Source organism: Peromyscus californicus, unplaced genomic scaffold (assembly GCF_007827085.1).
Source record: "Peromyscus californicus insignis strain IS unplaced genomic scaffold, ASM782708v3 Scaffold_16__1_contigs__length_79575227, whole genome shotgun sequence".
In the NCBI taxonomy this organism is placed as follows: domain Eukaryota; kingdom Metazoa; phylum Chordata; class Mammalia; order Rodentia; family Cricetidae; genus Peromyscus; species Peromyscus californicus.
This window is the reverse complement of record NW_026294458.1, coordinates 39807694-39821846: the sequence shown is the minus strand read 5'-3', so window position 1 is coordinate 39821846 and position 14153 is coordinate 39807694. Positions and strand designations below refer to the sequence as shown.

The 14153-nt window shown below is 42.8% G+C and overlaps 1 protein-coding gene and 1 long non-coding RNA gene across 4 annotated transcripts in view; one reads left to right on the top strand and one right to left on the bottom strand.

The window, feature by feature from the left end:
* The window catches only part of Lnp1 (leukemia NUP98 fusion partner 1), a 17792-nt gene extending 15083 nt beyond the window's left edge, over positions 1-2709 (top strand). For both annotated transcript variants that reach the window (XM_052740908.1, XM_052740909.1), the window contains exon 3: positions 2313-2709. In XM_052740908.1, coding sequence (XP_052596868.1) covers positions 2313-2462 — 150 coding nt within the window. In that variant the 3' untranslated portion in view covers positions 2463-2709. The remainder of the gene's footprint in view (positions 1-2312) is intronic.
* On the bottom strand, positions 2556-14153 carry LOC128112117 (uncharacterized). Of its 2 annotated transcripts, XR_008218851.1 has the most exons (3): positions 13966-14135; positions 10792-10890; positions 2556-2666 (listed from the first exon to the last, which is right to left on the bottom strand). It is a non-coding gene; the product is annotated as an uncharacterized LOC128112117 (long non-coding RNA). The 2 variants fall into 2 exon arrangements; XR_008218852.1 differs by lacking the exons at positions 2556-2666; positions 10792-10890 and adding an exon at positions 13135-13582 and having other exon boundaries at positions 13966-14153.

Below are 14153 nucleotides of genomic sequence, written 5' to 3'. Positions count from 1 at the left end.
TTTCTTGATAATATACACACATGTTACCATGTAGTCTATATCTAGATTCCTTTTACTCTACAAGCTATGGATGTGGTTGTTACAGTGTATTGTTTAGGAAATACGAAGAAGAAAAAAACACTGTACATTTTCAGTAGAGACAATTTTCCCTGAGTATTTTTGATAATGTGTTTTTTGAGTTCGCAGGTGTGGAACTCGTGGTTAGGAAAGGTTGACTGTGTTACTTTTTGTTTAAAGAACAAATTGTACTCACATGTAGATTTAATATTTTTATAAGTCAGAGCAGGGAAAGAGCCAAAAGCTGCATTTGTGGCCTGTTCTTCACCAGTGATGTTAGATTATAATTAATTCCTTCCTTTTCTTCCGCTCCTTTCTCTTTCCTACCTACCTTCTCTCCCCTCCGCCTCTCTCTCATCCTTCTGTTCCATTTCTTTCTGCTTGTCCTGCCCTCCGCTCTTGAGACAGGATCTTGCTGTAAAGGTTCAGCTGTCCTGGAGCTTGCTATATAGCCCAGACTGTCCTCGAACACTTGATTCTCCTGCCTCAGCCTCCCGAGTGCTGGAATTTCAGGCATATGCCAACAGGCCTGTCTAAATTCTTCTATTTTGGTATCAAAACTCAAATTGGACTATTATGATTTCCAAATTAAAGAAAAAAATATATATAGTTCCGATAGTTTTCCCATCTTCTTTATTGAGATATGATGCACACACCCTAAAACCCATTCACGTAAAGAATATGCTCAATGGTGTGATATATCCATGAAGTTGTATCATCATCAGCCAGTATCAATCTTATTACATTTTACGTTTATTATTTTTAGCATTTTTATTGTTTGAGAATTTCCTACGTGCATAGAATGTATTTTGATAAAATCTACCCCATTTTCTCACCTCCAACTTCTTCTCTATCCCCCAATCACTTTGTCCTCCCAGTTTTCTGTGCCCTTTCTCTCTATCTTAAAAAAAAACAACTGAGTCTACTTAGTGCTGCGCGCGTGTGTGTGTGTGTGTGTGTGTGTGTGTGTGTGTGTGTGTGTGTGTGTGTGTGTGTGTAGGACCATCTACTCTTGGAGCATCAGCAGCTTCTGAGGGACGACTTTCCTGAAGAAAGCTGACTCTTCCTTCTCCAACAACCATCAGCTGTCACTAGCTCCTCACCTAGGGGCGGGGCTTTATGAATCCCTCCCCCATCCATTGGCTGGTTTGGTCTTATGCTTGCAGTCAGTCTCTGTGGGATCATTACTGATGAGTGTTTTTCAGATAATCTAATCTCAGTAAGAGAAAAGCTAATCTGGAGAAAATCACCACTGTAGTTTTTCTTTTTATATTGCTCTGGTAAGTACTAGAGACATTCATGACTGCTAAATACATATTTTGATTGCATGCATATTAGTGGCGGACATAATGAAAAACATTTGTCAGAACTTTCCTGGAGCTGGTCTAATTTTTAATTTCCTCTTAATTTTTATCTCAGCTCCATTATTTGTTTCTCCTTCTGACCTTCATGAGGGAATCATGTTGGATAGAAATGAAGCAAATTTATTTGTTTATTCATAGAGGAACCAAAAAACGGCAACTGCTTGAACCAGACACCTCCATAACTTTGCACCTGAAGGGCTGAGGTAGGCAGTCACGTGACTGCCACTCATAATAGCATATGTTCCACAGGCCTTAAACTCCTAATTTTCTAGTTCAAGCAAGAGGATGGAGACGGAGCTCTCTTATATGTTATGCAGATACATAAATACACATAGATAAGGCGGTTACCAATGCCATTGTTTTGCTCTGAAAGACACGGCTGAGACATCAAAATGAAAGAACCCTCCCCCAAAGTTCCTTATTGGAGTTATTAGTGAACTACCAGCTATTTTTTTATTTCCCTTTAAGCTTATGTATTGATGCTTTGTCTTACTCCATGAATAGTGGAGTGTCCAGAAGGTAGGACCTATTTAATGCTGTATACTCTGATCCTAGAACAATAGTGTGTGTTCAATAAAGTGAAGTACTTATCGTAAATGATACCACCACTCCCATCCCAGCCAATCTACCGGAGAATGTTGCTTCGGTTGGAGGTCCCTCCTAAAAACTGCATTCATCACAGCCCTTACATTAAAGTTTAGTAAAAACTCTTTTCTTTACGACTGAAACCTTTATCAATATGTTAAATTGGGTTGATGTTAATTTGTTAGTAGAAAGTAAGGCGTGGAAGTCTGCTGCAAAATCAGAGCGTTCTTCCTGTCTAGTTGTCGGGACAAAGGGGGGACATGGTAAGTTGCTAGTGCATTTTGCCTTTTTCTGATGCTCTTCCAGGGACCCAAGGTCAGGAAGGAGAGAAATGAGAGACATTGCCTAGGGATGGACGTGAGATCCCATAAGAAAATGGAGGACAGAAGGAACTCAACAAAGGAAGGACATGGAGATGCGCCCATGGCTCCCCTGATTGAAAAGGGGCCTGAATAATGCTTTGTTTCCACATCTCAGTGACAGATGTCACCGGTTGTTCTGAGACCCAGTTCTTCCTCCAGAACAGCAGCTGGAAAGGGTGTCTGCAGATGTTGAGACTGAAGTGGGCAGTTGGAACGGCTGCTTCTCAAGATGACTTGTGTGACACTCCAGATGACTCTGGTATTTCATTTGATTGTGCAATCTGCTTTTTATGTCTTTCTATGGTAAGGAAAAATAAAGGTATTTGAAAAGATTAAAAGAATTCCTGAAACTGTAAAATGTGGTTTCTAATGAGCCACCTATATATCATCCACAATGCCTTTCCATATCAACCTCCCAGATCATTCTAAACAAAAGTCATTGTTGTCTATAATTTTACTTCCTTATCCCAAATAATTAAACTTGTGTAGTAGTCATTACTTAATGAAAATTAATAATGAACATGCTGAGTAGTACCCTGAACGTCTTAACACATTACCTAACATAATCTTTATCACACTGAAGTGAGACCTTGTATTGGGGTTCTCTGAAAGTCAGAACTAAAGGGACATGGCATTAGCTTTCTGGTCACTGCAGTAGAATTCCTGGCATGAACAATTTCAGTTTCCTAGTGTAAGAGTTGTCCATTCCTCGGGGCAAACAGGGCATGATGGAGCAGAGAAGTCCATGTGATGGTGGTCAGGAAGTAAGGAGTGGAGAGGGCAGAATATGCCCTCCACAGACACACTCTAAATGACGTGCTTCCCTCAACCATGCCTCACTTTTCTGTCTCCGTCACCTCTAAAAACATCACCAACATCTGGGGCCAAGGCATCCACCATGAGCTTGTGGGAGGGATGATGCATGTTCAAATCCGAACTCAGAAACACACAAGAGCAGATTTACTGGGGAGCTGGCACACATAATTACAGAGGCCGAGAAGTCTCCTGATGGGCTGTTTGCAAGCTAAAGAACCAGGTAGTATGGCCAGGCTAAGCTCAAAGCTCTTAGGACCAGGGATGCTGCTGGTTAATTTTCTCTTGAGTCTGAAGGTCCTGACCCTACCTAGTAAGTACTTGACGTGTGTGTGGGGGGGGGGGGGGGGGGAGGCTTCCTCAAATGCCTCACAACCATACTAGAAGATTGTCCTGGCATCCATGACTGTTTCAGACAGAGACTTTTGCTTTGGTTGCAGAAATGTCAGCCATGGTTCTGATCAATAACTTCGCAGAAGGACTTTAAGAACCCCAAACACCTTCAATTAGGAATGAGAGGAATGCCCTCCTCACCCAGAGACACCTAACATGCACGAGTTCCCTTTTCCTTTATAAAGAGCCCCATTCTCACCCTCATGGAGTCAGTCGGCTCCGCAGCCCCTTGGGCTGTAGCAGGAGTCTAGATGAAGCCTCTCTGGGATGTTTATAGTTCAGCTATCCTTGATTCCAATCTCCAGCAAAGCAGGCTGAGCTGGTAGCAGTTGCTGCCGGTGCTCCGGGTGGCCAGCAGCTAGAGCCGGTAATGCCAAGGGAGCAATGCTGCATTTTTTCTTGATTTTTATCCAAATGGAGCAAAAGTGTCCTTGGCTAACTGGCAACACACAGGGATGGCACACCGAGTTATCCCAGCTCTCTGAAAGTGAATTGCCCCTTTCCATTGCGTTTTTCTTTTTTAACTTAATTTTTGTTTTGTTTTGAGAAGGAAGAGTTTATTTTGGCTTACAGTTGCAGGGATAAGAGGACAGATACCGGGCAGCATGGGAGCAGGCATGGGCAAATAGAAAAAGTAACTGAGAGCTCATGTCTTGAAACTGCAAGCACAAAGCAGAGAAGGTGAACTGGAAATACAGTGACATGCTTGCTTCCTCTTTCAAAACTGCCTTTCCTTAAACCTCCTCAAACAGTGCCACCAACTAAAGACAAAATGCTCATGTAACAGAGCCGGTGGGAGCATTGCCCATTCAAACAACCACAGAGGGAGACAGGTAAGTGCGTGGATCGCATTGACCATGCAGACTGAATCAGTGAGCTCCGTGTTCACGGCGAGATCTCACCTCTGTTCTTTCTCCTCCTCTCTCTTCACCATCTCTAAAAACCACCACTCTATCAACTCCTATGGGCTCGGCTTCCTTGAGCTAAAAAGATGTTTATATTATGATTTTAATGCTTCGGTTTAATTTTGACACAGTTTTTTATCTGCTATCAAACATCAACATACTAACAAAGAAAACAAACACGTTGACTGTCGATTCCAACAGAAAATCAAAGTCTAATTACAGATGCTGCCATTGAAGGCCCACTAAGGTAGGCTCTGTGGGGCCTTCACGTCCAAAGGGATGATTGCTCCTATACCACAAGGACTCTTACCTGCTGAGTGGTCTCATAAGTCCCCTGGCATATTTTTTCTTCCTGAACTATACTCATTAGTATTGCCTGTGGAACTGAGTTTCTTTTGGAGGCATATTTGACCCAGTTCTGTTTATCTTAAAATGACTTGAATTTATCCTTAATGAATTTATCCTTTGATTAAGAAATATCAAAATGAAATGGAGTCAGTTTCTTTTATTTCATTGAGCACACTCAATACATTTCTGGAATTAGGATGTCAACATCTTTATAGGCTAATTGACACAATATTTTTAGCCTTTAAAACATTTTGAAGTTTTCATTTGTACATGGTGCTGTGTTACATGTGGGAGCCCATTTTCAGGTTCCTCGTGGCTTTACCCAGCAGGTCCACATAAAGAGGATGATTAGGACCACGGGCCTGAGTGCAGGTGTCTGAGATGGTCTGCACTTGGCTGTGCTGGGGGAGGAGGTCTTTTGCTCCACCCCCTTGGTATTTCTATAAATACCCTGGGGCAGAGACAGTCAGGACTACTTGGAATAGGTTCCAGGCTCTCTCCAAGCTATCTTTTATTTTCTATCTGTTTCTCTCCACACTCTAAATCCTTCTCTCTAATATTTCCTGGTGCTCACACTCAAGAAAACTCTGGGGAACTGTGGGGTTGGTGGGTAAACGCCCTGCAGTTACGTAACAACATTTTCATACAAGTTTATTTTATAGTTTAAGCATACCATGGATTTCCCAGCCTCCTTTTTCTCATCCTTTCTCCCTTCAATTAGTTCCCTTTATTCCTCTATATAGTTTTTGCTTCTGCTTTTACCCGATTTTTTTTTAATGATAGTTTTTTTTTAATTTTTATTTCTTTTTTTGTTCTCTCTGGACCCTCAGCCAAGTGGGCAGCACTCACACGTAGAGAGCAGACTCTTCCCACTTGACCCAATGACTCAAATACCAATCTCTTCCAGCAACAGGTCCACCCCAAGATAAGGCTTACCTAGCTATCTGATGAGGCATCAGGGTCACAAAACTATTCTTCCCTTTACTCTCTTGTTGAGGAAATTGAAGTCTGGAAAATTCTGTGGTTTGTTGGTATGGAGGTAGAGTTATGGTCAGAGCCCATTCACTCTACAGCAGAGCTCACTCCTCACATGAGGCAGAGTCTCCTTTCCCCTTTATATACATGTCAACACTTGGTATGAAAGTGATGTGCATGTAGATGATGGGTCATGAGTGAGAGAGGCAAATGAGCTGGTTACCACTTGGATTATATTGGTAGACACTGAGGCCATCTTTGTAGTCGGGGCTTGAAATTTATGACTGTTTTATCACTATTTTCCTCCCGGGGGTGTGTATATAGGGGGATTCTTCAGCTCTCTAATAATTTCCGGTTTATTTCTTGTCTCCAACTTAAATCTTCAGATTTAAGTGCATCTTGATTCTCTATTTTGTAAAGAAAATTTCTCAAATTTACTACTCATGACTGATATTGTTGTTGCTCATTTATACAAGATAATGACATTACATCAACAATACATAAAGGAAGGCAAAACAGGACAAAATAATAGGAAAAAAGTATAAAAAGCAAAATATTAATTCTATCGAGTGGCATCTTTTTATTTTCACACAGCTATATTTTCATCTTTTCAGTATCTTCATAAGGTCTTTTAAACATGCTGATATGATTTGTGTGTGTGTGTGTGTGTGTGTGTGTGTGTGTGTGTGTGTGTGTGTGTAAAATGAGGGACAATATCAAGCTATCATATGGAGAGTGTTACCCCTGAGGGATATGATGAAGCATCACCTGTCCTGGAGGTCAGCTTTGTATTGGGGTCACAGGAAAGACCATTGTTTCCTGCCCTGTCATGCCAATCAAGTTTCTGATTTATGCATCCACTTTGGTCCCTAGAGAGAGGTCTGGGGAGAGATACTCATCTGTTGAGAAAGAGAAAGGCTTCCATGGACCACTTAGGCTCAGTGGGTGATTGGCTGTCAGTAGTCACTTCCTCCTCTAGCCAGAATGTCGGCAAGGTTTTCCTATTTCTAGATTCAAGGACGACAGCATAAGGGAAGTGCTTAGGAATTTTATGTCTCACCAAACTGGAAGAAAGGTGTTTACAACCTGTTTTAAGACTCATGTTACATGAAGGAGAGAGAGAGCCCCTGAAAGCAGAATCTCTTGGAAGTTTTGTTTTGTTTGCTATAGTTGAATAACTTTGTGTCTTGCAATGAAAAGAATACACAGGTTAAGAAAGAATAAGAACTTCAGGTAAGAACTAGAAGCCACATCAGAATGGGTAGTTGATTATGGTTTGAGAATTAAAAGGAAAAAGGCGGATTTTTTATCACTCCAGTCCCAGATCAACTTGGTTACTACCCCAACAAACCTCTTCTACCATTGGACCCAAGAACTTTCTTTATGAGAGCAGTGGGCTTGCTGCTGTGACTACGGACTGCAAACTGGGCCAAAAGACTCCTACCAGGAAGTCTACAAAAGAGGCTTTCCTCGAAGGGATTGCTAGCAACTGCTGCCAGAGCCATCATCAGCACCCAGCCAGGAGAGGCAAAGCTCTACAGACTGTACACAAACTCTGAACAGTTCTCTGGGCACTGCCCAACTGGCACCAGCCCCATGACTCTGGAAACACGCAGACACCATAGCTGGTCAGAGTTTGCCTCAGTTCTCCATTGTACATAGGAAAGAGTTAAAAACGTCTGCATACATTGAGGGATGGGGTGGTCACCCATACGAAAACTGATCATTTAAAAGCAACATGGAGTATGTACGGTCCAGACCAGGAGCAAGGGTAAACCAGCAGAAAAGCCAGGGAATGGAAATCAATACTCAGCCCGGTGATCTCTTGTATTCCAACCCAGCTCTCCTACTCTCCTGCAGCGCTTATCTGTCAGACACTCCATTATCTTCTACCTTCTCTCTGGTCTCCACCCTGCCTGTAGATATTTATCTATATAGTTCGGGCCACTGTATCTCCCTGTCCCCTCCTTTCTCTCTCTCTCTTCTTTTTACTTTTCCCTCCTTTCTTTTCTTTTCCCTATAACTGTTCCTCTCACCGTTTCAGTTCCCAAAGCCCAGAGGCTGACCTGGTTAGTTCACCACTAACCCAAACTCCCATATATCCACCCATCTTCCCCTTTGCCTCAATTTCCCCACACCTATGTATGTCTCTCCTGGCTACTTCCCATCTAACAACTTAATGCTCACCACTAGTCTCACTCTGGTTGCTTATCTGTTCTTTTCTGTTCCTTTAGATTCATCCTAACATAACAGTCCACACAGTACCATAGGTGACCCTTCAGTCCCTGATAAGCAATTAGCAAGTGTCTGTTTTGCAACCACCTTGTCCTCTTATTATGAGGCTGAAGTAACGACTGGGTAGTGATTATTGCTGCAGACAGTACTCGTCACACAGGGGCAAACTAGAGATACACTTTGGGGTTTGGAACACTGGTTCTCCTAGTTTGCTTCAGCAGCAGCCAACGTGACACAACCCAGAGTTATCTGAGGAAGTCTCAATTGGGAGATTGCCTAGATCAGATTGGCTTATGGGTTTGTTTGTGGAATTTTCTTTTTCTTTTTCAGTACCGGCCTGTGAACACACTGGGTCTTGTGTTTCAGATTTCCCTAAGATTAGTGGGGCTCAGACACTTCAGTCTCTTCCCTTAGGGGAAAACAAACTCCCTGGAGCTCAAGCCTGGGCCAAGGGCGAATTTGCACGAGGGTTGTGGACTGAGGTAAAGGCTGCTTCCAAAGGCAGCCCAGCTCTGGGTTTGACGGGATCCCCACCCCCCACCCCATCCCCTCCCCCACCCCCCACCCCCGCCTCACACTTCTCTGCCTCACAGAACATACAAAGCTTGGTTTAGCACTTGAATTTGCACTTGGGGAGCAATGTGATCCCCTGACAGTCCAGAGCTGCATCAAGAGGGGCTGAGTGCTTCTGCTCCGCCCCGGGTGCCAGGACAGCTCCAAACCGGCTTCCCGGACATGGAATTTTCTTGATTGTTAAGCAGGGGTCCTACATTGTACAAAAAGGCTACCTAAACAGAAGCGAGGGAGTAAACCAGTAAGCAGCACTTCCCCGTGTCCTCCTTCTGTTTGAGGTTTCACCCTTGAACTTCTGCCCTGACTTCTACTATAACCTGTAAGCTGACAGAAACCCTTTCCTCTCCAAGTCACCCTTTTTTTGTTTTGTTTTGTTTTTGTTTTTATTTTTTGTTTTTCGAGACAGGGTTTCTCTGTGTAGCTTTGCGCCTTTCCTGGAACTCACTTGGTTGCCCAGGCTGGCCTGGAACTCACAGAGATCCGCCTGCCTCTGCCTCCCGAGTGCTGGGATTAAAGGCAAGCGCCACCACCGCCTGGCAAGTTAACTTTTGATCATAGTGTTTATCACTGTAACAGAAAGTTAACTAGAACACTAGTTTAGCAGAGAAAAATATCACCACAACTGTTTTACAAGCTAGTGTCTTCTGAACACTGTAAACAAGTCTACTGAAAGAAGAGAAGCAACATGAATTAAAAAAAACAATAACAACAAATCTAACCAATTACCAACCCAAGATGGAGAGATTTTTTGGCAGGTTTTGTGTGTGTGTGTGTGTGTGTGTGTGTGTGTGTGTGTGTGTGTGTGTGTGTTGTAAAAAGATTACTTCTCTGATTTCTTTCTAAGGCTACTAATTTAAGAGTGTTAATTTTGCATCCTGATACTTTGTTGAATGTATTTCAGCTCTAAGTTCTTTATTTTATTTTTTTGATGGAATCTGTAAGGTCTCATACACAGAATCTATCACCTTCAAGTAGGGATACTTTCTTTTCTTCTCTTCCTATTTGTATCTTTTACTCCATTCTCTTGTCTCATTGTTCTCGGTAAGGCTTCAAGTACTATATTGAATAGGAGTAGAGAGAATGAACACCCTTGTCATATTCCTAACCATAATAGGGATGCTCCAGGTTTTTCTCCAATAAACATGACGTTGACTGTAGGCTTGTCTTACATAGCCTTTATTATGTTGAGACATGCTCCCTTCATCCCTAGCCTCTTTATGAGTTTGATCATCAAGTGATATTAGATTTTTGCCAAAGGTCTAGGTCCTTTTTTTTTGTAGTTGTTTTGGGAAGCAGTTTTGAATTCCTTAAGAAATGATATAGTAGTAAGCTGTGACATTTCTGTCTGTCTATCCCTCCATACCTAGTCCTCTCTCTCCTCTCTCTTCATCCTTCCCCTTTCCTTCTCTTTTCCTCCTTTTCTTTCAGTTCCTTCCTTCATTTTTACCTTCCTCTTCTAATGCTGAATGGTCCAAAAATCATTAGTAACCCCTTTCCCCTCCTCTTTCCTCTTTTCTCTTCATTCTCTCACATCTTTTTTTTCTTCTTAAAGGCTAAGAGTTAGAGTAATTATATTTGATCTGTGCCCATGAGAGCAGGTATATGTATAGAGAAGTAAGTGTGTGTGTGTGTGTGTGTGTGTGTGTGTGTGTGTGTGTGTGTGAGTTGTTTACATGCTAGTCTGCATATCTCAAAACTGAGGATTCAGCTGGGACAGTTAGAAGATTTATTAAATTCAAGAGGATTAATTATGTATTTACATAAATAACAAAATTAGTTTGAGCCAGTTTTCTCACTAAGAGTTACATATACGAAAAGTGGGCAGTTTGCATGTGTATATGTGTGTATATGTGTGAAAAGATGCTGAAAATACCCTTTAATGTTGGATTGAAATAGATTTTAAATATATACAAATATATATATATAAATGCATATATGTGCACATATCTTTGAAATTTCACACAAAGTGCCTACTGTATTTTGTGCTACATTGCTTATTGAAAAAAATTATGACAGCTTTCTTAAACGTATATCAAGCCATAAATATCTAGACCAATTAACAATGATATATTTTATACACAATTGGCCTGGTGATGTCATTAAAGGAATAATGGACATCATTCTCCATGATGGTCAGGTAAGAACCCCAAACTTCCAATTAAAAAAATAATAATCCCCAACCTCTTCCATCCAGGACATCATCCAGGAGCAATGGAAAGATGATTTTGTTCTGGAAAGGGCTTCATTAAGGGAACAAACTTCTGCACAGAGAAATGTGGCCTAGGAGGAAGTGAGGGAGAGATTTGGAAACTTTCTTAAAATTAAGCCTTTTGTTTTTGAGGTAGTTGTAGGTGCACAGGTAGTCAGTAGGAACAAACCAATTTGATTCATGGGTCCGTTCACCACTTTCCCTCAGCTATACTATGCCTTACCATGCTGTTTCCTAGCAACATTGTAGCACAGCCAAGTGACAATGTTTCCATTACCACAACCATTCCATATGATGCCCTGTTATAGCCACACCCACTTCCTTCCCACCCCACACTTTCCTTAAACCTGAACAACCACTTACCTGCTCTGTGTCACAGTTCTGTCACTGAAACAAAATGTTACTTCAATGTAATCATAAAGCATGTATCAAAACTATCTTGTCTTTCACATTAAACATGAAAAGCTTTTTGGTACCTGCCTCTTATCAAAGTTTAAAAGTCCCTCTTTGTTCCCATTTCTCTGGCATTTTTATGATGCTCAGTTTTCCTAAGTGCTTGTCTGCACACATGGATGTTTTATGAGTTATAACAGGATTATGCTGATTGGCTTCTGAGTACTGAACAGGACTTGCATCACTGGGAAAACCCTACTTGGTTCTTCTGGGTAATTCTCTTTACCTACTGCTGCATTATATTTGCTATTGTTTTGTTAAGGAGTTTGACATCTTTACCTTGTCATAGACTGGTAAGAGCAAGCATCCGGATGCCCTCTGGCCTTTGTGAGTGTGATATGAATGGGAATGTCAGTGGGCCACAGTTTTTACTGGTGTTTGGCTGGAATGATGTGGTTATTAAATGAAGTATGAAAGGAGTTTTTTTTTGGACTCCCCCTTCCCTCATCTTTGGCTATGGAAGGAGCAAACAGCAAGTTACTATGACTCCCCTCATATATGTCTATACCTGTTTAGTGACTTACTCTGTCAGCTTCCCCCACCATGACAAAATATACGACTTAAAATAGGAAGTTTATTTGGCTCACAGTTCAGAGATTTCAGCCCATCATGGCTTGACTCAGTCACTTTCGGGCCTGTGATGAGACAGAATATCACGACTGAAACACATGGTAGAGGAAGTCTATTCGTGCCTAGTGAGGAGAGAGAGAGAGAGAGAGAGAGAGAGAGAGAGAGAGAGAGAGAGAGAGAGAGAGAGAGAGAAAGGTCTGGGGCCCAATATATCCTTCATGATCATGCTCCACGGTGGCCTACCTTCTTTCTATCAGGCCTTTCCTTTAACGAGCCCACTTTCTCAGGCTTTAATACATGTCCTGTGGGGGAAATTCTAGATTCAGACTAAAGCAAGGGCATCCGCAGCTTCAAGTCTGAGATAATGGATCAATAGTAAAACTTACAGCCTCGCTATGATGTGGTCTCTGGGATGCTGAGATTTCTAGTGAGTCTACCCTCTTCTGTCAGCCCTTCAGAATCTCCGTGCTGGCTCATGGAGAAGTCCAAGAGTGTTGATTATGCTTAGCTGTGGGGAAACAAATGTACATTCCTGCAAGCAGAAGGGATCTTTTTATCATCTTGAGAACCCTGTCAACAAATCTGACGCCTGGAGATGGCAGCTTATGAAAATCTAATTAATCCTTGACCATCAACCATTGTGAAGCAGCGTTCCATGATAGAAGGAGCACTATTGACTGCTTCCAAATGATTCAGAAAGCTGAGCATAAGACACAAATGACTTCGTACAGCCACATTTAAGGGCTGTTCCTTTGCGGGTTTCCTTTGCTGCCACAGGGGTGAAGTGTTGGGAATCCTCTAGACAGTCCCCCTTGGTAAGAAGGCAGGGCAGCTTGTGGATTTATGGTAACATTGCAGTAGGTCTATGGTAATGCAAGTGTTGAATATTTAATCCAAACTCTTGGGAGCTTCCTTTGGACGCCACTGCCTAGCTTTTAAGGATTGCCTAAGGTAAGATCCTGGAAATGAAAGGCACCTTCTTGCTAATCTCCTGAAAGAAACTGGAGACTCAGCCCCATTCCTGCAAAGAAATGAGTTGTGCTTAAGAACCTGCTGCAGCCTGAAAACAGATTTGGTCCCCCACCACCACCCAGAACCTGCAGATGAGAATGAAGCCAGCAGCCGCCTGAATGCAGTCTTGTGAGACCCAGAGCAGATGACCCAGTCAAGCCAGGCCTGGACTTGTGCCTTCCAGAACTGTGCAATAATATGTGTGTGCTGCTTCGGGTATCAACTTTATGGTGATCTGTTACATAATAGCAGATAGTGACTACAGGAGCCCACAGAATAGAATCTTTGTCGTAAAAACTTTATAGACATTAGAAGAAAGAGGCATTCACCAGAAATTCTCACCCGCACATTGATGACAAGTGACACACCAGTTTATGGACTCTTAGTGAAGTAATACAACATACACTGTCTGGAGGCATCTGTGGCATGCTGGGATAGGGTGTGGGTCTTGGTCTTATCTGACAATGGAGATGATATCTATGTCATAATTTGGGTGCAGGAATTCCACGTAATGCAGGTAAAAGAGGCCTGCCACAAAGCCTGGTGTTCAGCCCATTGAGTGCAGCTCTCGACTTCTTATTCCAAAGAGATCAAGTTTCTGTCAAAATCCGCATTCCAGTGGCTACTGATTGCAGATCTCCTCTGTTCCCCACCGCATTTCCGGTGATCCTTCAACCACTTCCACAGAATCAAAACGTACTTGATGCAAGTCTGCAGGTCTCACCAGGCCTAAACAAGAGTTCTTGCTTTATTCACAAGTACCACCCACCTCAACAGTAAATGAACCTAAGCATTCCTTCAAGCACCCACCCAGAACTTCTCCACAGAAACGACCACATTTCCAAAGAATTCGGATGTCATTAAAAGGTGCAGTATTCCTCCACTAGAATCCTGTCCGCAAATCCTGTACTCTTGGCATCTACTTTTCTCTCCCCTGAAAAAGCGTGGATAGGAAACCCTTGAGGCGGGCCTGGACCGCCCTATTGGAGGCGTGGGCAGCGCGCATCTCCAACCCTTCTATTTGGAAACGCCTGTGGCTTGAGCTACTGAAGGTTGTCCTTCTTCGCTGCCCAAAACGACAGCGATCGCCCAGTTTAAACGTAGCTACTTACAAGGCCTGCTGTCAAAGGGGTGAGGGCAGGGGCAAGTTCCGAGTTCTAGCGACCTCTCCTCTGCTCCTCCTCAGACCCCGCCGCCACGCAATGCCACATCAGCGACTGCACTGCGCGCCCCAGCTAGGTTCCTTGCTAGGATGCCGGTGGCCCAGTGGGCGGAGGCTGACAGAGCCCGCAGGAGTGGC